This window comes from Neodiprion lecontei, chromosome 3 (genome assembly GCF_021901455.1).
Source record: "Neodiprion lecontei isolate iyNeoLeco1 chromosome 3, iyNeoLeco1.1, whole genome shotgun sequence".
Taxonomy (NCBI): domain Eukaryota; kingdom Metazoa; phylum Arthropoda; class Insecta; order Hymenoptera; family Diprionidae; genus Neodiprion; species Neodiprion lecontei.
The window spans coordinates 19,756,714-19,781,530 of NC_060262.1; the positions used below are offsets into that span (position 1 = coordinate 19,756,714).

Consider the following 24,817-nt stretch of genomic DNA (forward strand, 5'->3'; position numbering starts at 1 on the left):
ATAAATTATTGTAAGACTTACCCTCTGCCACACGAAGACGTTATGGACCATTGCACAGCCGCAGAATATTATACCAAGACCGATAAACACCGACGTTACTATCGCTGGTGTCGAATGAAACTGTACAAACGTATACAGTATCATACCTGCATGGGGAGAAGAAAAAGAATAGACGGTAATTGATCATTCGATGGTTACATATAACGGTTTTATATTTACGACATCATAATTAACCGATGGAAATACCTATACGGAATTCTTCTAGAATTAAAATTTAACTACGTGTTCTCTAAACACTTTAGTATGAATATTTATTATTAATGGATATAGAGAAAAGTGAGCAAATTATAGAGGAAATGATATTGTACAGTTGCGAAGATGGAATTTTTCTCTCGGATTATACGTGCAATACCTTAAACCGAGGGATTAATAATTTTTAAAGTGGTTTCGACGATATGCTCGTAATACCCACGTATATTGAAAATCCTATGAAATTTTCCGAACGTTGGGAAATATTTGAAGTCTACCATAAAGTCTTAGAAAACCTTATTAAAATCATGCCAACGCCGTGGAAATTTTACGATATTTTGTGAAGTTTTCTGAAATCTAGATAAAATCTTTTGAATTCCTTGAAGTCTCGCGGAGATTTCCAAGTATATTTAATTCTTACATAGCGATCGGAGAGAAGTCCAAGAGATCTTGTGAAACTGTTTGCATAATTTGATTGATCAACAGTATGGTTAAACGAATCTAAAAGGGCAGCTTTTATCTAATAATCAATAAACCGGAATATTTGAAAATATAGGTGATGTTCCTGATTCTTCTTCAAATTAAATGAAAAACAAATAAAGAAAAGAAAGAAAAGCAAATGTACATATATCCCGTTTCTACTGCAGCAACCATGCTAACTAATTCCCATTCATTTTTCAGTCACGTTTACGTTTGAACACGCGTTACGCGTCACGAATACAATATCGTCTTCACACCGCCATTCAACCAAGTGTAATTATTTATGCTGCGGGTCTTTATGTATGCCTGGATACCTATGACCCCATCAATTTACCAAATATACACACGGTGAAGATAGGAATTACCGCATCCAATTATACTGCGATTATGATAATATCTAATACATCGAACTTAACTTACCAGTCAAAAATACAGGTATACTGATAAAAAATCCACCGACAGCGCAGACTCGGCTTATCGAGGACTTTTGCAGGTACTTGTTCGTCCTGGAAAATAAAAAAAGAATAATACCCATCAGTTTTACACGCAATTACGAAAGTTAATCGGTGAAACGAAAAATCGGTACAAAAAATTTTTGATTGCTAGGAATTTGTAGACTATTTACTGAGGGAGTTAGTTCTTTATCCAGCACAGCAGCTACATAGATTTTTTTTTTCTTGCTTATGGTTTTTATAAGCGAAAGAAATGAAATTATGGTTACCGACAGAAATGTTTCACTTTAATTTTTACACGCACATTATAAAATTAGTTTACATCGTGAGTATGATATGTAAATGTAGGTGAAAAAAGTTTTTTTATTTTTTCATCACAATAAATCTGTCTGCTTGTCAGATGAAGAGCGAATGGCCCGTACCTGCCATCTGAATCACAAGTTGGAGGGAAAAAATCACGAATCCGTTTAAAAAATGTCGAGCAAATTGTACCGATGATGTTAAATAAGAGTAGAAAACCATCCCTACTAGGTACCACAACTTCAAATAACGCTCTAAAATCTATATAATTGTACGATATCAATGACTTCCAAAAAGGTTTTACAATCCATAAATCTTTTCTAGTCGTTTGAAAAACGAAAAACTCTGTATACAATCAAAATTTCACTGGAGTTCCCCCTCAAGAACTTAAGACAAATTAATCGTGAAATGAATTATAAATTTACCAATACGAAAATCATTTTCTAGTATGATCGATCGAAAATCATCGGTATGGGAATCTGATCCAGACTCGCCTCGTCTGCCCACTTAAATTGCATTAAATACACCCGAAAAAAACTAGATACTAAAGGATTGTTGATAAATTATTAAAAAAATTTTGATTCTTTCTCGTAATTTTTCGTATCATGTACGAAGGGCCGAGGTAACTGTGCGCAGGTATCTCTCTATACGCACCTCGGTCGGTGCAACGACCACGCTGTTACTTAGCCGAGCGGCATCTCCGTTGCGTAACGCAAATGTAACCGTAAATGGGACAAGTGTAAGTCCATTCCTCTCTCGTTCAAGATCATATACGCCTGTATCGCGTGTATACGTATATATAGGAGACCTAACCCTACCCGAACACGTCTGCAGCCCGATGCGAGATCACATCTCGCAACTATGTTCCGGTAGGCTGCTTCGGCACATATACTGTTAAACGCGATTCAATACAGACGCCAGGTTACGTTCGGCGAGATTCTTCCTGTCGGCGGTCTTGTGTAGTAAACGTATGTGCCTGTGAATTTTTTTTTTTTTTTTTTATTTATTTCTTTTTTATTTATTTATTTTTTCACTTTCTTTCTTTTTATAATTCTTTTATACAGGTTATACTGCAGGTACTCGATTTAATGTGTACCTTAGACCCTGCCTTCGTTATTTATGCGGTGAGAGGCGCAGGTGTGTTCCGGATATTTCAGAGGTGAAGTCCACGCGAAGCAAAATTGTCGGAAGAAAGGGATTGAAAGTGTTGAAACAGTCGAATTGTAATTGACAATTGAGAGTTTTTCAATCCCTAAGATATTCACCTCATTTGAATTACGTTTTTACGATAATGGTAAATTTTACTCGGAAGTAAGTAAAAGGGTTTTTTCAATTATTTGAATAGTATTTATCGTTTGACGATATTTATTCTAGTTGTTGGTGAAGAAAATTTGACTTGAACAATGTTGTTAACTTAAACAACTGATTTATCTAATAAACTATTATCATTTTTTACCACAATCGAGAAATGTAGTTCTGGGTAGAAAATGAAAATTAGTTTTCCAGCTGTTACCGGAAAGTCTAGTATCCGTTAATATTCTTTCTCATTGCGATCACTGTTGCTTTATTTTCTTGCAACTGTTGCGAAAATTTAATGCTTGTGCAACGACAAATTGACGGTTAAAGCCTTGTTTAACTAAAAAAGTAGAGTAAACCTCACAAACTGATTTTGCTCTGCATTTACCAAAAAAGAATCGACGATAGCGCAAAATGTTTACGCGTACCTCGTTTTTCGCAATTCCAACAATATTCAAACAGTGTTTTTTAACGATACATGTTTTACTGAATTTTTCTAGTTACCGTAAGATGTGAAATTTTTCTCAGTGTGCGTACTCGTGGTCGTTTATTTATTGTAAATAAGTACCAACTTCGTTTTTCAGCGTAAGTTATACGAAGCATGTGATAATTCGGCTTCAAACGCATGCCGGTAGGTACGATGAAATATTTGAAAATAATTTTTCACAAAATTCACGTTACATCCCAATTTCAATTTGACCCTTCGGACCTGCCGGGCGTTCGGACCGCCCTGAAGGTGAACGAGGAGGAACCAGTCGGCCCTACTCAAGGGCCAGAAAGGTTAACGAAGGGCGAACCGCGGCACAGCAACACACCGTGATCGGCAGACTCGGGCGAAATTTTTTACTTTCCATGATAATTTACGCGAGCTAAAAATCCCTCGGTTCGCATGAAAGTACAGCTATTATAGGTATGCATTATAGTACGTATAATAATAAGTAAGTGGCGTAATAAAACCGTGCGTGAGCATCTCGAGAGAATTATTGTTGCAGCTTTAATGCAACGAGGTGTTTATACACGCAATTAAGGGAGCTTCGTACCGTGGAAAAAATTGATGCGATGATCAGAAGGGGAATAAAAAAGTTTATTTCAAATTTTAGCGAAACAATACGATGGGTTATCAAATTTTTCTATAAATTTCCTGCAAAATCTTCAATTGCAATACAGTGACTTTCTATCAATGACATTATACTCAACGTAATTGCGAGTTTCGTGTTCTTTTTTCTTGTTTACTTTTTCTCTGTGATTTTACAGTTAATTATTGCTGACAAATTCAGTGCTTCGAATTTTGTCAAGTAGGAATTGATATTTTTCAGTTATATCATCACAAGCGTTCAAGTATTTTGTTCAATCTATCGTAAGACGTCGATGAGGGACTGTCAATTATACGACAGTAAAAAGTAGTTGTAAAAATAATGCTTTTTCAATATTTACACTAATGCTATCGAAAAATCGACTATCTGTTAAAAAAATATCCATTCTGGAAAAAACAAATTGAATATAATGAACATTATGTATTGGAGTTTCAAATCCTGTACGACGAATTACACGTATTTTATTTCTAAAAAAATATTGTTATTCTCCCGTTATGAATTTGTATAAAGTTCGTCAGATTCAAAGTTACAACGGCTTCGCCTAATTTTACGGACATCAAATGGTTTCAAAAAAAAACAAATATTCTCAAACATTTTTCGTAGTTTTAATAATTTGTCAGGATAGAAAGAGAATAAACAAATCGATAAATATTACCCGGTAAGTCTTTTTTAAGATTTAAACAGACAATTTCAATGATTTCAATGAATATTTACATTTTGTAGTCATAAAATTCGAAGGCACAGCAGATTTCGAACGAAGATCTTCACTCGGGAGACAAAAATTGACGTTAATTATCGCCTTGGTATGTTACAGAATCTCCAACATGACCGTATATTTTCCTAAATTGCGACACCGCGTGTGAATTCCAAATCCCATAGATTAGAGAAATGCCGTTTTGCGTTATAAAAAATACGCCCCGCGAAATCTTCAAGTGTATTTTATCATCACCGCACATATAGCGTGAAATTCCAAAATCATAATATACACAACCCCAAAATTTGTGAAAACTACGTAGATACATTAAAAGATAGACGTGCACTGTTTATAGCCCCCTTATTGTTAGTCAAACAGGTTACTACACGTATCTACGCCTACGTTATGCATACAAGACCTTCCGGAACTACTTATCTGTAAAAAAAAAAAAAAAAAAGTAGAGCGCCTTGTGCATGTTGGGGGTGTGTGTGCGATTATACAGAAGATGCAACGCCGATGTCACGATGTTGACATTATCAGGATGGGTTTCGGGGTGGGGGTGAAGAGGAGCCGTGGCGCCAACTCATCCTCGACCTCACCCGGGATCCCTTCTTTACCGGCAGAGCTTTGAGGTCCGTGCGTCGCGTGCCTCACGTGTCTCTTTGACGTAAGTAGATATAGATTACAATAATACATGCCATACACTTTACACGCTCCGTTCCTCGAATCGGATTTAGAAAAAAATCTGTGAAATTAATATTGGTAGAATAATTGATATTTGTAATTGATTTGAACATCACGAATTAAAATGTGTTTTAAATTGAATTTGAGATTTTCTTAAAATCTGAACTGAAATTAATCGAGGATAATTTTCCGTAGTCAGACTTGTAATTGATTTGAAAGCGCTCGAAGCCGAGTAAATTCACGCTTGTTGTAAACTGGAATCACTGGAGTTTATCACAACGACAAGAGAAACTTTTGAATTCGGACAAGCGATTGGTAATTTATATCCGATTGATCTTACACAAGCGAAAAAGCTTAAAATACTGGCCGATAATAGAATCAGCATTAAATTTTGAGGTAGCTTGTCTGAGATTTCGTGAAAACGTTGTGCGTCAAAGTTAAAACACCCTTTCCAACGGTAAATCAGATAAGCTAATTGAATATATTACAACATACACGGCTAGGACTTAATTCCAGTAATCCAGTTTACACGCTCGACTTACTTTACATTCAGATAAGAAAAAGACGAGCTAAATAAATTGCTGCGAAAATGAAGTCACGAACTGACAAATTAATAGCGAAACACAAGCGAGGCGCCGATCTATTCCTCAATTCTCTCACACCACGTGGCATTCCATAAAATTCCAAGCGGTAGATACCCCGTATATTAATGACCCGATGAAACTCCCGACACGGCGAAATCTACTCTGTGTATAATACACCTGCAGACCACCAATCAACCAACCAACCAACCAACGAACCAACGAACCAACGGTTGTATTTCCTGTCCCGATGCGGAAAGAGGAGGCGATTAATCTGCAGCGAACTGACAGATCGACCTGCGAAAGCATATCGGCAAGATCTATGCGCGTTGGTTCGGCCTAGGATCTGAAGAGGAAGCGAGAAGGTTGAGGAGGGCCGAGGGGGAGGGGGAGGTGGGATGAAGGGTCGCCGACCTCGCAGGTACCTACGGTAGCAGCCCGCAGTGGCCGCGCATCCGTGGGAATATTTAATGGCAGTGTTATAAATGAACCTACCTCATTAAACCACCATATACGCGCCTTCGAGGTTCCATAACGCTTTGAGGTTATGTTCAATTTTTACCGCGCGTGTACAGCTGGTACCAGTGCAAAAACTCGATAATGGCTGAACGCAACAACGGTAATCGCATATAATGCGCAACAACCAAGTTTATATATTTTTCTGTCGGGGAGGAGCTCGATAACCGAATGCGCATGCGCCAAATCAACCGATTCAATTGGTAGATTCAAACGATTCGCGCAGTTATTCCTCTGCTTGCCAGGTTGACCAACTCGTCGTGAGACGGCTGTAAAAATTCGTAATTCGGAGTTACGTTGCATTGAGAATTTGAGGTAGTCGAAACGTGACTATCCGACCCACATTTAGGTCATTATAACATCGAAACGATTCCATGCGTATTGACAGTTCGCGTAGCGAAGCAAACCTGCAAGCGATGTTGGCCAGCCTGTCTAAACGGATGAAAATATTGGCGCACGCGCAATTGAGTGTTCAATTTCCTGAAACTGTCACGATATAGTGTGGTTGAATCGACAGATTGTCACCCACTATTCCTCTGATGATAACAAATATGGATTTCCGCGATTTAACGTAATTTCAAATAGCATAGTTACTGTAAACGGGATATTTACTCGACAATTTTCCATGTATTACATATATTTATTCGAATAATGTCAAATTTCGCAATTGTGGCAGTATGATATTTTGATATTTCGTAAAAACTTGACAAAAATGTTTTTGTGCAACACTTTCCAAAATGTCAAACATGAAACGGAAACAACCATCGGATAACTTTTTACGCATGCATTGATGTGAAAACCACGTTAGCCGATATCTTTTTTTCTCTTTCTATGAGGTCGAACATGCAAAAAAAAAAAAAAACACAACAAATTCTGAATTTTGAACAATAACATAAAGAAAAAAAAAATCATATCATGTAACGTGTACGTGACAGAAAAAAATGGAAAGCAGACACCAATTCGGCATATTAAACCTTCATATTTGTAATCTTTTTTTCTCGAAGGAAGATTTCGTTGCACGCTTGCGTAATTAATTGACAAGAAAATACGGCAGGTGTTGAAGAAAAAAAAAACAAAATAAAAATTTCACAGTATATATAATACATGTAATGAATTATTTCAGAACGATTAGCCACACTTATACAGGTGTAAAAAATACTAGCATAAACAAATTTGCTGTGATAATTGTAAGGATTAAGTATTCTGAAATATTGCTGCTTGTAAATAATAACATATTATATTCAAATAGTGAAAGGAAAGTAATCGAGAAGCATATTATACAAAAGGGCTACATTTTATAGTCGTTTTAAATACAGTAAAACCAGCTATAAATTTTTTTTTTTCCCAATAAAACGCGGATGATCGTGAATGCACATCCACAAACTCGCCGCGCGTCGGCAACCATAAGGACCCGATAATTAGCCGCGGCGAAGAAACAGTAAACAGGCTAAGGGTTTAACACGCGCGTGGATTTCAATGAATAACCAAGAGCGTAGCTGATTGCTGTGAACCGCGGTAGTTTTATCCTTACCAAGGAACGTAAGCATCGCTTGGATCTTATAAACTGTATAGAAACCACCGCGTATCAGCGAATGATCTTGGGACACGGTGTCGCTGAACGCGTGTCGTATCCCCGGGTCAAAAGGCTACGAGTCACCGTCATTTTTATCAACTTTGTTTACTCGTTAATGCATCGCGGCACATTAGCCCAGAAAAAGGCATGTAATCAGCCTTATTGTTAGTTAAAGTTATAAACTTACTAACTATTCGAACAAAGTTACTTTTTTATTGTAGAACAATGAAGAATTATTCAAGATTTTAGGTAAACTTTAGTCGACTCTATGCGACGCTTGTAATAAGATCGAAGACTTAAGTTCACTTCAGCCGAAGATTGAAAACTTTGATTTATTTTACTAGATTAAAAACTGCAGTCGGCCTCAATATAACTCAACACTTTAGCTTAACTTTAGGATGTTCAAAAACTTGGATTAATTCTAAAATTCAATTTGACCGTATATAAGTCGACCATTAACTTAGATTGAATCGTACACCTGACTGAAATCTTTAATTGTACTTCAGGTGACTGAAAATTTTCTTTGATCAAGAGACAGAGGATAGAAAGTTGGACTAAAACATGGCTTAAACTATACGACAAATGTTTAGCGGTCCAGAAAATAAACAAGTCGTGATTGGACGTGACAATACAGCGAAGCAGAAAACCTTCTTTACCGGTATAAGACACAAGTTATTATTCAGATCAGCGATGTTAGAAAGGTGACAACATTTACTTGGTGCATGGTAAGAGACCCTAAAAAATGGTACATGTACCAAGAAATTGGCACGTGTAACATCGCTGATTCAGACTGACAATAAGCTGATCGAAAGGTTTACATTCGAGTCGGTATAACATCGGCTTCCAGCTCGATTCGATATCTACGATCGAATCTCGTCCAGAATTATTTCCTGTATTCGGCTCGAAACATTCCTTGAATTTGGGTGTGAAGGGTGAGGTAAAAGGGCGGTGGATTCCAGCCGGTCCGAAATATGTACCTTTGGATCTCCATAAATAACCATTCCAACCGATCGGCCATCCGATTGAAACACAAACCATCGTTCGTAGTACACCAACCTCCCTCTTGATCAAGTATTACGTAAACAATAAGGACACGTTATCTCCACGCTTATCATTGAGGGTATTACGATGCAGTACTCAGAGTTTTACCAATTGAGGGTACGATAGTAAATTTTTTTTACATCACATTTTGTACAGAGTACGATTCATGCGGTATACTGAATTCACTTCTTATCGTTAATCGTATATGATAATGAGTGAGAAATGTTTGGACCAAGCTCTTCGCAAAGTGTCAAATTGAATGAATTTATATATATTCCGTTAGAATCGCAAGTTTTCGAGAAAACCAGTTTTGCTAAAAATTTACCCACGCTGTGAGCGTGTTGTTCAACTAATTTGTAGATCGAAAAAAATGTACCGGTTTACATAATTATGACCAATACTCTGGGTTGACGCATTGCACATACCGATATATGATCTCAACCTCATAAAAAATTTCTCAGGACGAATCACAAATGTAACCGTCAATGCGTAATCAAGGTATAACGTTCTCAAATGCTAATTTTATACAACGTGCCTAATGACTACAGGAATTTTTTTTTTATACACGAATTGGTTATGGGGACGGATGAATGAACGATCAAATGTTTCGGGTCTTTCGGAGAAGAATTAGTTCTTAGAATTTTTCTTTCCCGATCTTGGGCACTGAGGAGACAAACCAACAAATGGAGATTCTGAGATCACTATTGAAAAATGGACTGCAGGCGACTGACGAATCGTATTCCGACAAACGCATGACGTAAACTACACTGAGCGAAATTTTTAGTTCCGGTTACCGCTCAGTCCTTGACTAATTTCAATTTCTACCACAATCGAACAATATAGTTCGAGGTAGAAAATGAAAATTAGTTTTCTAGCTGTTACCGGAAAGTCTAGTATCCTTTACTATTCGTTCTTATTACGATCACTGTTGTTATATTTTCTTGCAACTGTTGCGAAAATTTAATGCTTGTGCGACAATAAATTGACGTAAAAGCCCTGTTTAATTAAAAAAGTAGAGTAAACCGAAAAAACTGATTTTGCGTTGCGATTACCAAAAAAGCATCGACGTTAGCGCAAAATGGTCACGCGTGCCTCGTTTTTCGTAATCCCAACAATATTCAAACAGTTTTTTCTAACGATACCTGTTTTACCGAATTTTTCTAGTTACCATAACAAATGAAATTTTTCTTACAATCAGCGTACGGAGACTTGTTTTCCCTGTGCAGATCAGCATAGGTAAAAATTCAATCTAATTATTTGAATCGATCAGAAAATAGATTGTAATAGTTAAAGTCGCGAAATAATTCTTCCAACTATTTTTCACTTTTCGTTAAATCAAATACCAAATGGCATTTCTGCACGAATCAACAATGATACCATTGAACTGATCAGTGTTTTTTTTTTTCCAATCATGTAAAACAATTTTCATCACACTTGCATGACAATCCGGGTTTTCCGTCGCAGTTTAGCGGGTCGAAAGTAGCCAATTTCATCTCACAATGGGTGTCGTAAAGATAGGTTCGCGCATGCGCAGTCCACCACTTTTCATTCGGTTGATGTAAAAACTGTCATGTGTGACTCGGGCCAAAACTTGGCAATCGCAACTCGTGTGATTGCCAAACTTCACACCCGTCGCAATCGCCATCTTTCCTTCCTTGTCATACGATATGAAAGAAAAAAAAAAAGAAGAAGAAGAAGTTTGCTTTACCATTGTCAGTACATGTTTCCGAACTTCCAGGCGCCACTTGTACGCTTTCATACGCACTGCGGCGACGAATCCGGAAACGGAAATCGGCGCAAGCGAGCTTAATACATTGACATACATATATGGAAGTTTCAGAAATGACGACGGAAGTATAATACGAATTGATTGCGTGGTTGGTGATTTATACGGTTATTCTTCTCGAACGGAAGTACTCGCGGGCACGAAAGAGGCTTCACGCCAGCTATGGTCAGATTCAATTACTCCCACGCAGGGCGGTTCGCTCGTGTGGAAGAAAGAGCTTTGAATCATACTCAAGCCCTTCAACAACTGCGATGTATGTCGATGCGTGTGAAGTATGTACCTACCGCGGAAAATGTTTCATAACAATTTGCCAAACGCCACGAATGCAATGCAAATGAACCATTTGTTAAAATGGCTTGGTTGAAAACTTTGTGATCGTTTGTTAAAGGGATTGCAAGTAACTTTGTAAAACTGAAAATGATTTTACAAGATTTCGCATGACGTCTCGGTAATATTCAAATTTTTAGGGAATTAAAATAATACCGAGAGATTTCAGAAGATGATCTCAATTGGGTTTTCGTTATTCAATGGTTTCCTTTCATCTGACATTTCAAATATTTCCCCAAAGCACACGCAATAAGTTTCGACTCAAAACTCGAAAAAATCTACGACAATCAATGATTATAATCATCTAAAAAATTTCATAGATTATTCAAGTTTCCAAATAATTTCAACAGATTTCACCGATCTGTGTTAATTAACAAAATGGGTTTCGTTGATCTCGGGAAATATTCCGCTACCCTGTCTCTCTTTTTTTTCTCCTCAGTCTCGGGAATCGAGAGTTTTATAAAACCACAGCACGTTTTTACCAGCAACTCTGTCAAAATTCGGTCAAGATTGACTCGTTACTCCGGTTCCGAAAATGGTATAAAAACAATTATCAATTATTCTATGAACATACACTCCCGATTCTACACCGTATCAATGTGAATTTAAACATGTAGGCTGTATGGAAACGAGGTTTAAAACACAGTAGGTACGTAAAGCTGCGTATAACCCAAGCCTTAACGAAACGTCGGAGAGTTCAAAAGTCGTTTGAACGAATCGCCCGTACATCGTGCAGTGGGACACGTGCGTTCCTCGCATGAGATACTTGATGCATTCAGCGCGCCCCGAAGCTATGGTTGTAAATTGAACGTAGTTACTTACTTAGATACACACCGTTGTCATCGTCATGCCTGCCTGCATTTAGCCATTGTAATTGTTATTCCAGTCACCGAATCCATGTTATCTTGGACTGAAAGTATCACTAAATGGTTGGCACACCGAGACGCCGCGAATGCATTTATGGTGCTCGGTACAAAAATAACTGCGAAGATAAATACATGAACATAAAGAACCAGCGGCGTGATCTGTAAGAGACCAAAGAAGACGAGACTACCGGAAACGAGGGTGATCTTCAGTTCGTTAAAATCGATCTCAACTACGCTTGTCACGCGATTTACGGAGGGAGGAAAAAGAATCGGTTTATTCAACGAAGCGAACGGGTGAATACGTCTCGGGCAACTTTTTTTCATTCGTAATTACAGCGACAAAGAAAATAGTGACACCTAAAACGGAGACTAATTGAAGGAAAACAATTTTCTTTCGTTTTTTCTTTGTATACTTGACTGTTATTTCTGTAGCAGTGTCAAAATTTATCAATACATTTTATACCACAACCGATGTTTAAATAGGTCGCTATATAAACGCGCGAGATTTACAAAACCTCATCTGGCAATCGAAATCTCTGCAGCTAAACTTTCACTGGACCCTCTTTTCTGTGCAATGCCAATTTACTCTGTTTCCCATTTATTACAAGTACATACCATTAATTCTCCAGGTATCAATTTTGCAGAACGCTGAGTTGTTATACCGGATATGTCAACCATTGAATTTGTTTTCTGGCCAAAGAATGTCGACTTTAATATTAACGACTTGTACTAATGTCAAATATTCTCGACGCATCAGATAACAATTGCCTGGTTAATCGGTTACCACATCTGGTTATTTTTCTCCATGTATGAACTTTGAAGTATCGATGAACAGATAGAAATCACCGTACGTCTAAGAGATATTTCACAAGCCGTGACGTGGCAACGTGTTCTAGTCTTTTAGATACTCTGAGGAAACTTTCCTATTTCCCTGATAATACGGTAAAACTTCAGTTAGACGTTTATCGAAGGAAGTGAGAATAACGTAAAAGTGAAATACCTAAATATTTCGAACTTTTGTGATTGGAAAATGAACAATTTACGATTTTCAGTAGTTTTATTGATATCATCTTGTCATTTCATTCGCTCCAAGCGAAATCGACTAATATTCTTAATGACAACATTTCATTACACCGTGTGCTAAGTTAACCTTTCGAGAACATTCAAACCTATATACCTTTGTCTTCTAAAACAGTAATTCTTAAAAAAATTTCACTTTTTTCCAGTTTATTTGTTGTTTAGATTTGTAACTTCCACTTATATTATACTTTTAAACTTCACTATCACATTATAAGATAGTGTAAGTATACCCCTGAATTTTCTCAAGTAGACCGGACTCGTGCATTTGAAATGGCAACACATCAAAAACGGGACTGGGTCATTTTTACCCAGAGTGTTTTTCATAATCGAAAAAACAGGTGCGTTCTCGAAAGGTTGAGGTTAATCCAGTGACGTGTCAATCCAACAATTCATTATCATTATCGGGGTATTCTTAGGGGTTAGATTCGACGGTCACGGGTTACGTTATGTTTATTGAGATTGCTTTTGTTGGTCGGCCGACTATGGCGGTGTAGGTCTCTCCGTGTTGCCAACACAACTGTCCAGTGTAAAAAATTATCCGTCTCGGATTCACGAAAGTTTCACTTTTGGTCCACAGAAATTCTTCACTCTAGTATCCACGTCAGGCATCGCCCAAGTCTTTGGAGGCTAAGGGTTTTTCCCGTACATCTGGCATTCTACGGTGCCACGCCACTCTTATACGCGGCCCAGGCGATGCCTGCGTTTTCTCTTGCAAAATACAAGTGCAGACAGTCTTCAACCACCAGTCAGTCGAATGATAAATTTTATCTTTCGCTCTCGCACTCGTAAGCTTTTTAAATAAAACATATCTTTCCGTTATTGTTATAATTTCGGGAGAAATTATACCCCCGTCACCCTGACAGTCTCAATATTATCATCAGGCTATTCCGATCACCCCGTAGTTTCTCAGATTCACAGAATTCCCTAATAGCTGTACACTGTATAAAGGACCATAGAACGGTTCGTCCGTCAATCTTCTACCAGCAATGTTTGATATTGTGCAGAAAATTTATGACGGTAATAAAATTCATGTATACATATACTTACATATATTTATATATACCCTTCGTCTAACAAGCCTGAGTTTTTTTGTACCACCGATAAAAATGTTTATTGATCACTTTTCACATTTCTCTTCTAGTTATAGATAATTACCAAGAAGAAGAAGAAGAAGAAGAAGAAGATGGGAGAAGGAGAAGCCTGCCGAAGACTGGCGGCGAGTCATACAGCGTGGCTGGGTCAAAAGTGCGTGGGTGTAAGGTAAAAGCGTGCGGTGTATACCCGCAAGAAGCGAGAGCCTAGGTGGTGGGATATTTACACGTAAGAACGAACCAACTATACCATTATATACTTGTATCTCGTTTCCTCTAAAAATAAACGGGCATGGAGGACATAATAGCGCCGGCGGAACATAGGATACAAGAAGAAGGAAGTTACGGGATGGTCTCAAGTTGCTGCTGGGAGTAGTCACGCAGCTGTTCACCGAAGTCTATGCCTTCTCTCCTGTCCATCCTGCCGCTTGCCAGCATTCTTCCCTCTTCCTTCCGAACCAGCCCAGCGCTCTTCTCGAGCTCTCATCGTCAGCTGTTCCCGCTTCCTCAACAGCGAATTACCTTCCCTGAACTTGTTTGCGAATTGAATAACAAATGCCACACAGTGTTGAAACTCATATGCCAGAGAACGTGAAAATGTTAAGGTAAGCACGAGACCTCACCGAACGAACCACGCGTATAAACCGTCAGGACGGAAACAAAGTCCATTTTCATATGCGACTAATCGCGGGTTACGGATTCAGAGTTAAACGGTTCGGTCATTTGATGGCCGCGCAATGGATTTTACCGTTCGCGGTGCAAAGTAACGTTTCCCAACTCTTTCATTACCGCGAATTGTAGTGTTTCAACATTGGGAACTGTCAAGTGATGAATACCGTTACATTAAAATATATCATTGTGATAATTTCAGTCCAGCTTAATGATTTTCTCTATGTACGGTATATTTGGAGTCGTCGAAAAGTAGTCAGCAGTGATTGCGAAGACCGTTATCACGCGTCGTGCACGGAGTAACAAATTTTGTATTCCATTTTCCACGGCAAGGAAAGGAGATGTTTCGCCATATCGTTGCATCGTACGTTCAGGTTGTGTGTAAAGGCACGCGCGCTTGTACTTTGCGCTACTTTATCCAACAGCGGTTACTTTTTATCCGTCATTACAAGTATGTGAGAGAAAAAGTTTAAGACGATAAGTGACAAGTCTATAACATTCGTCGTTCTTTATGGACTTGTTTACGTCTTGCACCAAAAACTTCAACTACATTTCTCTTGCATCACATATAACCCATCTTCTTTTTTCGGTTATTCAATTTACCAAGACCTTAGATATCATTAAAAATCGTAAGATTTTATTTGCGACGATGATCGCATGATGGTTGTTGTACTAAAATTTCCAGAGGATTGTGAATCAGCCAGCTTGTACGGAGCTGATTGGTAGAAGGACGTCGGGGGTGGAAGGTCGGAGTTCGCGGAAAGGTACTTGAGAATGAAGGCGAGGAAGAGAAACTGCAGGTATAAAAATTTCTAGGTATAAGGGACGGATTTGGAGAGAAGAAGATGCGGAGTAAAGTTGCGTGGAGGCTTAGACTAGAACTAGAAAAAAATGTAATCATCCTAGCGTAATTCTAGGTTGATTTCAGAACACAGCCTGTAAACACCCTGCTTCGGAACCACACAAAATCAAAGTAAAAGTTATTTCCTACAAGCTGTTTCTCTGCTTGGACATCGTAACAATTGATTCAACACTCTCCGATGGATTACATACAGTGTTACTTGGCTTGAGTCCATGCACCCGAAATGCCGAGTCCCCAAGACTGTCCGCCACTAAGCAACGGCACCCGACAAACCAAATTCCGTATCGTATCACCGAAGCATCATGCCCGGTAAATATAGATGAAGTCATCGGTGTATACCAACGAGATACGCAGTGTGGTACGTACATAATAATGCAGAACCGACAGCTGTACGCGGGGCGTAGAGCAGCCGGCAGAAGGTGTTCGGAGTGAGGAGATAAGAGCGATAAAAGGGAGCGATAACTGTTTCGTTTATATGCGCGTGCGCGCATGCATAAGATCGTAAATCGTATCAGGGTGCAGCATGGCGCTGTGCACACAAGCGATGTATGAGGAACCATAAGCGTGCACGAGTCCAGGTCGAAGGCAGAATCTGTTCATGATTCATCTAGCCGATGCGAAGAGCAGCGTCAGCGGCTGGTCGGACAGCGCGTTGATCTTCGCATGACGAAACTATCCAGCAGCCGTACAGAACCGCATGACTGCCCACGGGACACCCTTAATTCCCATGGCAAACGATACGGCGCACAGTTTGCCTGACGTCCCAGCTTCATCGTGCTGGGTCCGCAGAGATATACGCCTCGTGGTTAAATTTACGACCGCAGACAGTTGCGTGTTGCGTCGACTATGAAACTGCTCCGGAGGAGAGGAATAGAAACGTGATATACAAAGTGCCTAACACCAACGCGACATACGGGCATCCGCGATGTGCACTCGCATTATTGAACCTGTTATTCTTATCGCGGGATGAAATACCCAATTGATATTTCAAGTTTGGACTTGGCGCGATAGAACGAAGCTCGGGTTGTAAGCAGAGTCATCAGCCACGTGCACTAAACTACTTTAAATAGGATTATGCGGTATGAATCGACGACGCCTACGACAATTCTGTAAAAGTGTCGACAATGTCGACAGTTTGGTCTGAGTACCTTATCATTCTCATAATCAGCATTGGCATGTTCCTAGTGCCAATACAGACTGCTTGTATAGCTTCGTAAGGATTTGGTTGTAGAAAGTCGCCATTAGGTGTGAACATTAGGGTGTCCGTTATTTACCAATTTGGTTTTTGACTTTGCAGCGCCCCTAAAATTTTTAGTTCGTGACCTAAAACAAATATCAGACCCATATAAGCCCTTAATATTGATATTTAATTGTGTCACAAAGACGATACATTTCCCATTTAAATAACATGGGGTTTTGGCACATTTTACAATTAATTTTTTTGTTTCTATGCCAGTTCATGTATGGCAATGGCAAACAAGTATTTTTGTAGAAAATTGAACGCTCTGCAAAAACTTTCTCTTAACTTTTTTCGATAAATTTACTTGCTGAAAAGTTATTTAAGCTCAAAGTTGAACTAAAAATAATTTCTTCGTTTTCTTTTTCTATTTTGACCGAAAAATGTCATTATATATGTAAAAATTAATTGTTTATTGCAAAAAGTATCCGATTTCAACTGTATTATAAGTAAAATTAGTGTTAAATATTCCGATAACCAGAAAATTTAATGTACAATCTGAGTTAGTCTTAAAATTTTGCAATTTATTTGAAAACATGTGACAGGATTTATAAATGTTTAACATATTAATGAACACAATTTATTTTATTAAACATTTCTTAGTGACATTTGGAAATTTCTTTTTATATTCACTTACAATTTGAATGACATACTGTTTTTGATCTTCGTGCTTAGTTAGAGTGTTGTTTCAACAGTAACTCAGATTGAAAATTAAATTTTATGGTGACTGAACATGCCACATTTTGTTCCCGAATAACTGAGCGTTTCTGCAGAGAAACACACAATCTGTAAAGTCCAGTGTTTTCAGAAAGAGTGTCAAGTCCGAAAGAGACGCTGGGTTCAAAAAACGTCCGATGATCGGTGTGAAATCTTTACACTGGAAGGTGATACAGCACCGGTGAAAACAGCTAACAAGGAAGGCATGGATGCATGTACCAGTCCATTCCTAACGCATCGAAACGCTAGAGAATAGAACAGCTATCCTAGCTTTTTTCTTTCTTTCTTCCTTCCTTCCTTCCTTCCTTCCTTCCTTTCTTCCTTCCTTCGTTCATTCATTCATGAAGCTGGTATGCGCGTACGTAGGAAGACGAGTGTCATCTGTTCCTCTCTCTTCAAACACCTACGTTACAGCAGGTTCTGTGTAAGTTCGACTTTCACGCGTGCTGGACCGCGGTTCAGGAGAGTCAGAGTGGGATCAATCCAAAGTCCGACGGCCTGAAAGCGACCAGCTTAGCCCGTTAGAATCGCGTTGCGTGTCTAAACGTGGCCTAACACAGCCATTCCTTTCCATTTCGTACCACTATTTGTCGGTCATTCCATTCCATTTTCGTTCCATTGACAAATCTACTAATTTTCGAACGTTCACTTTCACACGATACCGAATGACGACGTTCAATCAGCAACAGTCAAATTCAGCAGTCTTATTCCCTTCCGGAAATCCGCTTTTTTCGAAACTACTTTCGAACACAAGTTCATTCGATACCGATTCTCACTGTCGCCTACACGGAGTCCTATGAACTTCAGATCTTTTTACACAGCATGGCACGGTATAGTTCCTAGCTCTTTTCTTACAATCAGGTAAGCCGGTTATTTCCCGTGAGATGTATACAATTTACAGTGATTGAACACGGACAACTGATCACGATATCATAAAAAGTAACTTGATGTGATCCCACGTAGATTTACCCATTAATTTCATCCAATATCGAATTCGCACATTGGAATTCACGTGTCTTCGATAACTTGGAGTGATTTTTGATGGCAATTGCAGGTTTGTAAAAGTGATCAATGATTTCACAAAGCGAGCTCTTCCTCTTACCTATACTTTTCTCCCTAAATATTCCATAGTACTACGAAAGTCCTTATGTCTTTTTATCTATGTCAAGCGTACACTTTTTTCCATTACAAAGTTATACAATATTCCTAACAACGTACAAAATTCGGTCCCAACTGTTACTGCCGACTACACACAAATGGGCTGTCTCATTCGGATTTCCCATCATTTTACAAGTTTTCATGCTCACCTTGATCCGCGATGGATGGTTAGGTGTCGAGAACGAAATGTTGTACCTACTTATATGTAGAACCGAATAGTGACTCGGCGGAGAGACTCCCGCGAGTTTCTTGACACGAACGCGTCTCAACCTTGTACGATTGAATGAATCATTCCAAGATTAAGTTTGCATGCTCACGGTGAAAAAGAGCTTATAATCGGGTACGCGTATATATTCACAGACACAGCATCTGTGTAAGACTACTCGCGTCGAATTCCTCGGTTACAAATCACGTCGCTATTTCCGCAGTTTAATATTCCTTCCACAACGTAGGTGTACTACACCTATATGGTACATGCACCATCCACGCGACTCGATCACGACTATACGGCGGTGTGCAAGCCGCGACATGTAAACTCGATCGCCCACGGGATATCAGCGATATACAACTTTCACTGACAAACAACAAACCAAGTCAACTCGACTCAACTCGATTCAACTCCTCGCTTACACGCGTGTCGCAGACAGCTTTTCGATACAGCGACGGACCCTTGGATGACTGACTCTTGGAGCTTTTCGTGCAGGCGCGAACTTGTCGCAAGCCACGAACAATGTTTGGAGAATTCCCAGCAGGGTGGTAACTTTTACCGCATCAAATCTGGACAGTGGTTCGAAATTGAGGCGAGTCGATCACAAGTCGGTACCTTCGCTACGTTTCGAAAAAAAAGACTCAAATTTTTAAATGGCGGATGTGATACGACGGGCATCCAAATTCGTCGTGATAAACGTAATCACGGTTTACTTCTCTCAAAAGTAGGTACTTAATACCTGTACGGTACGAAATCCTTTTCTTCACGATTCTCCACGTTTATTACGTGTGTCAACAACAAATGATTATTTGTCCAGTAGACGAAGCCCGGATAAGATTGCTGAGACAACATGTTTTACTTATACTATACTCATACGGTCGTGCGACTTATTATAAAAAAACGAATAGCCGGCTTCTGCAGGGACAGATCAGAAGAAAAAATCCCGCTCTTTCACGGTTACGAGCTTGTCTTATTCCCAGCATTAAACGCTGTAGCATGGCTTGGTTTATGATGCCTAAACAAATAATTATCTGACACGTGCATCGAGGTGAAGAAGGAAGCACAAATAAATAAAAGCAGAAAAGTTTATATATGGCTGAAATTCGTAGCCTACGAAAAGTATGAATGTGGGCATGTGTGTACACTATATACGTATATATATACTGTGTATATAATATATACGACTTCGGCGGCTTATTTTTAAGGGGCCTTTCATTATTTAATATGTTCAGTATAGTCACATTATACCCATATCGCTTTAATGTATAGAAATATATAATCACGGTGTGAAAAACATGGGATTCCTAATTTTATATTCGACTGACATAATGCAGTAACTGTCAAACCGTATATAAATATTGTATTTTAAAGTCACTTTGAATTGTCGGTTATTTGATTAATTTTACTGCAACTGTAATTCTTACACCGAAGCGACAATCAGATTATTTTAAATATCTGTAAAATTAACGATTGAAACAAATCTTGGGATGAAAATTTTTGTCTTTTATCTTTTTTTCCATGTGCGTTCAATGTATTTTTCTCTTATGCATTTCAAGAAAATAATTTGATATTACAGTCCCTGGTATATTATGTGACGGCTATTTTGGTTACAGTTCAACTGTCTATCGCTGTAATTATAACAGTTTAATGGGTGCACAAAATATTATATCGCAGGCTTCACTTTCAATGCCGGAGGCAGTTAATTTTAGAGAAAATAGGGGAAAACTTTACGAAGACAGCTACTTTTAGGTAAATACAAAAACGTGAAAATCGTGCAAGTATTACAAAAATTATAAATAACAAATGTTAATCGCATATAAAAATTCTAAAAATCGTGCTCGAAATTCTTTTTTCAGAAAAAAAAAAAAAAAACTCCGCCAGACTATGGAAAACGCTGCATTTGATCGGTTGCGGTCACGTGGTGCAGGACGAGGACGTTCCCGTGATGATCGTACGTATGTTTTACACAGGAGGCGGATACGACGGTACGGGAGGAATTTGGAGGAACTGCGACAGAAAGAGTCATGTGATGAGATTGAAAGAGAGCCTGAGGTTACGCGGCGACTGGTGGATGCCGGCAGGAATCTGACTCGTCGTAACATACACTTGTATGTACGTAGGCGTCATCTACTATCTGAAGAGCGCGCGGCCTGAGAAAGAGATTTATAACAGGTCGTCTTGGAGAACAGTTAGGTCCGATTTTGGAATTGATTAAATAAAAAGAGAAGAGAAGAAATGGGGGAAAGAGAAAAAACTGAAAAAAAATCAACGAATGAAATAGAATAACGAGTAATCAAAGAAGTACGAGGATCGGAAAGGGGAGGGGGATCCGAAAGATAAAGAAAAAAGTGAACGACATCCGGTCGTCGGCTACCTACTATAGCCGACGACGTAGGCGACCTGCTGCAGGACGGTGCGAAAGATCACTGTGTGCACAGACGGCGGGGAGACGAAGCAGAATACGAAAGGAATAGAGGGAAAGAGGGACGGAGGGAGAGAGAGAGAGAAGAATACGAGGAGGGAGAGATACGCGTTGTTGTGGATACGAAGCAATCTCCTCCAGGTATGTAATACTATATAGATTAGATAATGGAGGGACATAAATATCATATCCATTCACCCCGATGTCGTAAATCCAATATATATAAGGCCTCGTGCACGCTGCAGCACGAAGCACGTTCGTCTCTCTTCTACGTTATTACGTATCTCTAAAGCTGAGCGAGATCTTCTTGAAGAAGGTTATAAATGCCTTGGAAATGATGGGAACGGGTGGGAATACGCGACAAGAAATTTTTTTGACTCTTACAAGGATCTAGATATAACAATATATTATTTAACTGAAAAGTGCGATGAAGAATTTTTCATTTTTTTTTCATTTTATTTTTTTATTTTGCTAAGAAAAAACCCAATTTCACTACGAGAACGATACGAAGTGTTTCGGAAAAACGTATTTACACACAGGTATGATAACGCGTAGGGAAAAGAGGAAACGATTAACGGGTTAGATTCGTGAAAGGCAAACGACACAGAGATGATTTAATACGTACAGTTTGTTCGTGAATTTATTATCTTATTTGGAAATCGATATAGGAGTGGAAAAATTTTCTAAATGGTTTCAACGTTTACAAAATAATTATATAAATACCAAAAATATTGCATTATATCCGAAAATTTCATTATTAATAAATGTGGATTACTTGGAGACCGATCTTTCATTACCACATGAACATTTTGCAATTTTTTTAAATCCGCAAAAACGTCATCGATCCAAGTCGATTCACACGAGATTTGGGTAAATAAAATTCGGCAAAATATCCCGAGATTTTCACGTCTTCTTCCATGAAACAAGGTGAAAAGTCCAACGAGCCGCGATACGAATTCCAAAAATTATTTCCACATATCCAAAAAGAAAATCAGCAACCAACGAAAACTTGACCAATGCTTCAAGACCGCGACTGTTAACAAGCCGGTCGGTAATTCTTAAATTTTTCAATCATCTCCGTTCCTCCAACGTTTATCACCACACCCAGTTTATACGTGCGGTTTCACTGTAAATTCATGAAAGGCATAAGAAGGGTGGGCAAAAACTCTTTAGTATCGGCGTTATATAGGTAAGGCCGAAGAAGTCTTATGCTGCAGGAGGGCGCCGACTGGCGCAACAAGTTCTGCCGGCGCACCGAGGCCGCGTATAACATGCGATACGGAGAGTGAATAGTATAGAGTAGAGAGGGACGGAGAGGGAGAATCTACGAAGAGTGAGAAGGAGAGAGTGGAAAAAGAGCGATAAAAAGACCTAAGAGGGGGAAAAAACAAAAAAAGGAAAAAAAAAATCGGGGAAGAAGAAGAAGAAGAAGGAGAGAGTTATGGTTATTACGCCTTAGCGTCGTACTTAAGTCGTCATCTCGCGGAACACCTATATGTATATATATATATATATATATATATATATATATATATATACACATACGCGCCTAAATTTATACTGCGCATGCACCGCGTCGCGCGCACGAAACGCGTAAATAGGACACGGTGAAAAAAAAAGCGATCGTCGCGCGACGCGCATAATCGTGTATGGATATAGGTGGAGTACATACGCCGGTTCGGAGATGACCGCATCAGCATAAATCAGCATCTCGGAGTTTTTGGTGCGCGCGTGTCCGTTGCGTCGGCATCGGCATATGTATTGTGTAGCTACGGTCATGGTGGGTGATGCTTATAGGCTCGCACGATTTTCGTTCCCACGCGATCCGACTGCGCAGGACATGGATAGCTCGGAAAACCGTGTCGTATAATAGGGAAGGAAATTATTCAGGCCTTCGAACCTTTGTGAGAAAGTTTCAAGACACCTTTGAGAGGTCAGGTGTTTGCGACTGAACGGTTCCATTTCTTGAGATTTGAAATTTCGGTGTATCCGGGAGTTTGCATTCGAAAGGCATTCGGAGGATTTGAAAATCTTTGGGGCATTTTCACGCATTTTCACGTCCCAGGGTTGTTCGATTATTATATGGGGATTTATGAGTGAAAATTAGCAAAAACGATTTGGTAATTTTATGAAATTTGGAGACTAGATTTTTGTCGTATAATGCGAGCATCGTTGAATCAGATTCGTATTTTACCATGTTTAAGAAATTATTATACTAATTGTAAGTTGGTTGAAGTAGAATTTGCGACATCCTAAACTACAAAAAATTTCACACATTATATAGGTACGTCATTTTGGGAGTCTCCACCCGTATCAAATGAAGAATGTATAATAAAAAAAAAAAAGATCAAAACTCGCACAAATCTTTCACAAATTTTTCCCACCATATCCGAATGACATCGGTTACAAAATTTTCAATAATATCCTCAGAAATCCGACACGATCGGAGTATAACTTGTAAAAAACGGAGGAATCGAAACATTGTTCCTTCGGAGCAATCGCGGCTGCGGTTACTACGCGTATCCGAATAAAAGCGATACCGTGCAGCGCAATGCGTCTGGAAACTGCAGTATTATATACGTGAAGCGGAGTAAGAGTATAAGGGGTGTTTTTGTTGCTTCAATTAATTACCGATGACAACGCCGGCCACCGACCCGATTAAAATTAAAAAATAATCGAACCGGATTCCAGCGTGTCAACCCGGGCAAGTCATGGCGAACCTTCGCGTCTCGTCCACCCGAGTGAACGCGGATCAGAGTCCGCTCGACTCGACTCCAATATATTCGCCCGTATTACGATCCTGAGAGCTCTCGTATTAACAACCAGCTAATTATTTTGTGCGAAAACGCACTTAATCGAGGTGTAGGTGTATAAAAATTGACAGCCAAAGTCGGTGCATAAAGTGAATATGCTTTTTACCGCAACGATATTTTGTAAATAAATCTTGTGACATCGTTGAAATTTGACTAGTTTCTCGACAAAAACGAAAAAAAAAAATTGACATGAATTTTTTGAAATCAATAACAGCGATTCGATCGGAGTAACCACTTTTGAAGTTGGGTGTACACCTGACTTTAGGACTTGACGTGATTTCAAACAATTTCAAGTAACTTCTAGTCACTTTAATTGAAATTTATCCAACTCCTAATGAAACTATTCGAAATTAATAATAAGTAGCCTGCAGCCGATAAAATTCGGTTATTAAAGAAAGTTTAAGGTATTTTTAAACATTTGAGTCATAGTGGTAATTTTTAAATATCTTGTATACATCATTTTTTTTATATATTTAGAGAACTTTTCAACGTATTTTTTTGCTAGTTCTGATAGTGTACCACTAATTTTTCAATACTCGAGAGTAATTGCTGCGATATAATATAAATTGATGTTGTTAAAAAAAAAAAAATTGATTGAAGGAAATTGTCAAAAATGAAGGA

The 24,817-nt window shown here is 38.8% G+C and overlaps 1 protein-coding gene across 1 annotated transcript in view; it reads right to left on the minus strand.

Annotated features, from left to right (window-relative positions):
- The window catches only part of LOC124293653, a 48,988-nt gene that overhangs the window by 4,705 nt on the left and 19,466 nt on the right, over positions 1-24,817 (minus strand). The window contains exons 3-4 of the mRNA XM_046735384.1: positions 1,150-1,235; positions 22-146 (exon numbers count right to left, since the gene is read on the minus strand). Coding sequence (XP_046591340.1) covers positions 22-146; positions 1,150-1,235 — 211 coding nt within the window. The remainder of the gene's footprint in view (positions 1-21; positions 147-1,149; positions 1,236-24,817) is intronic.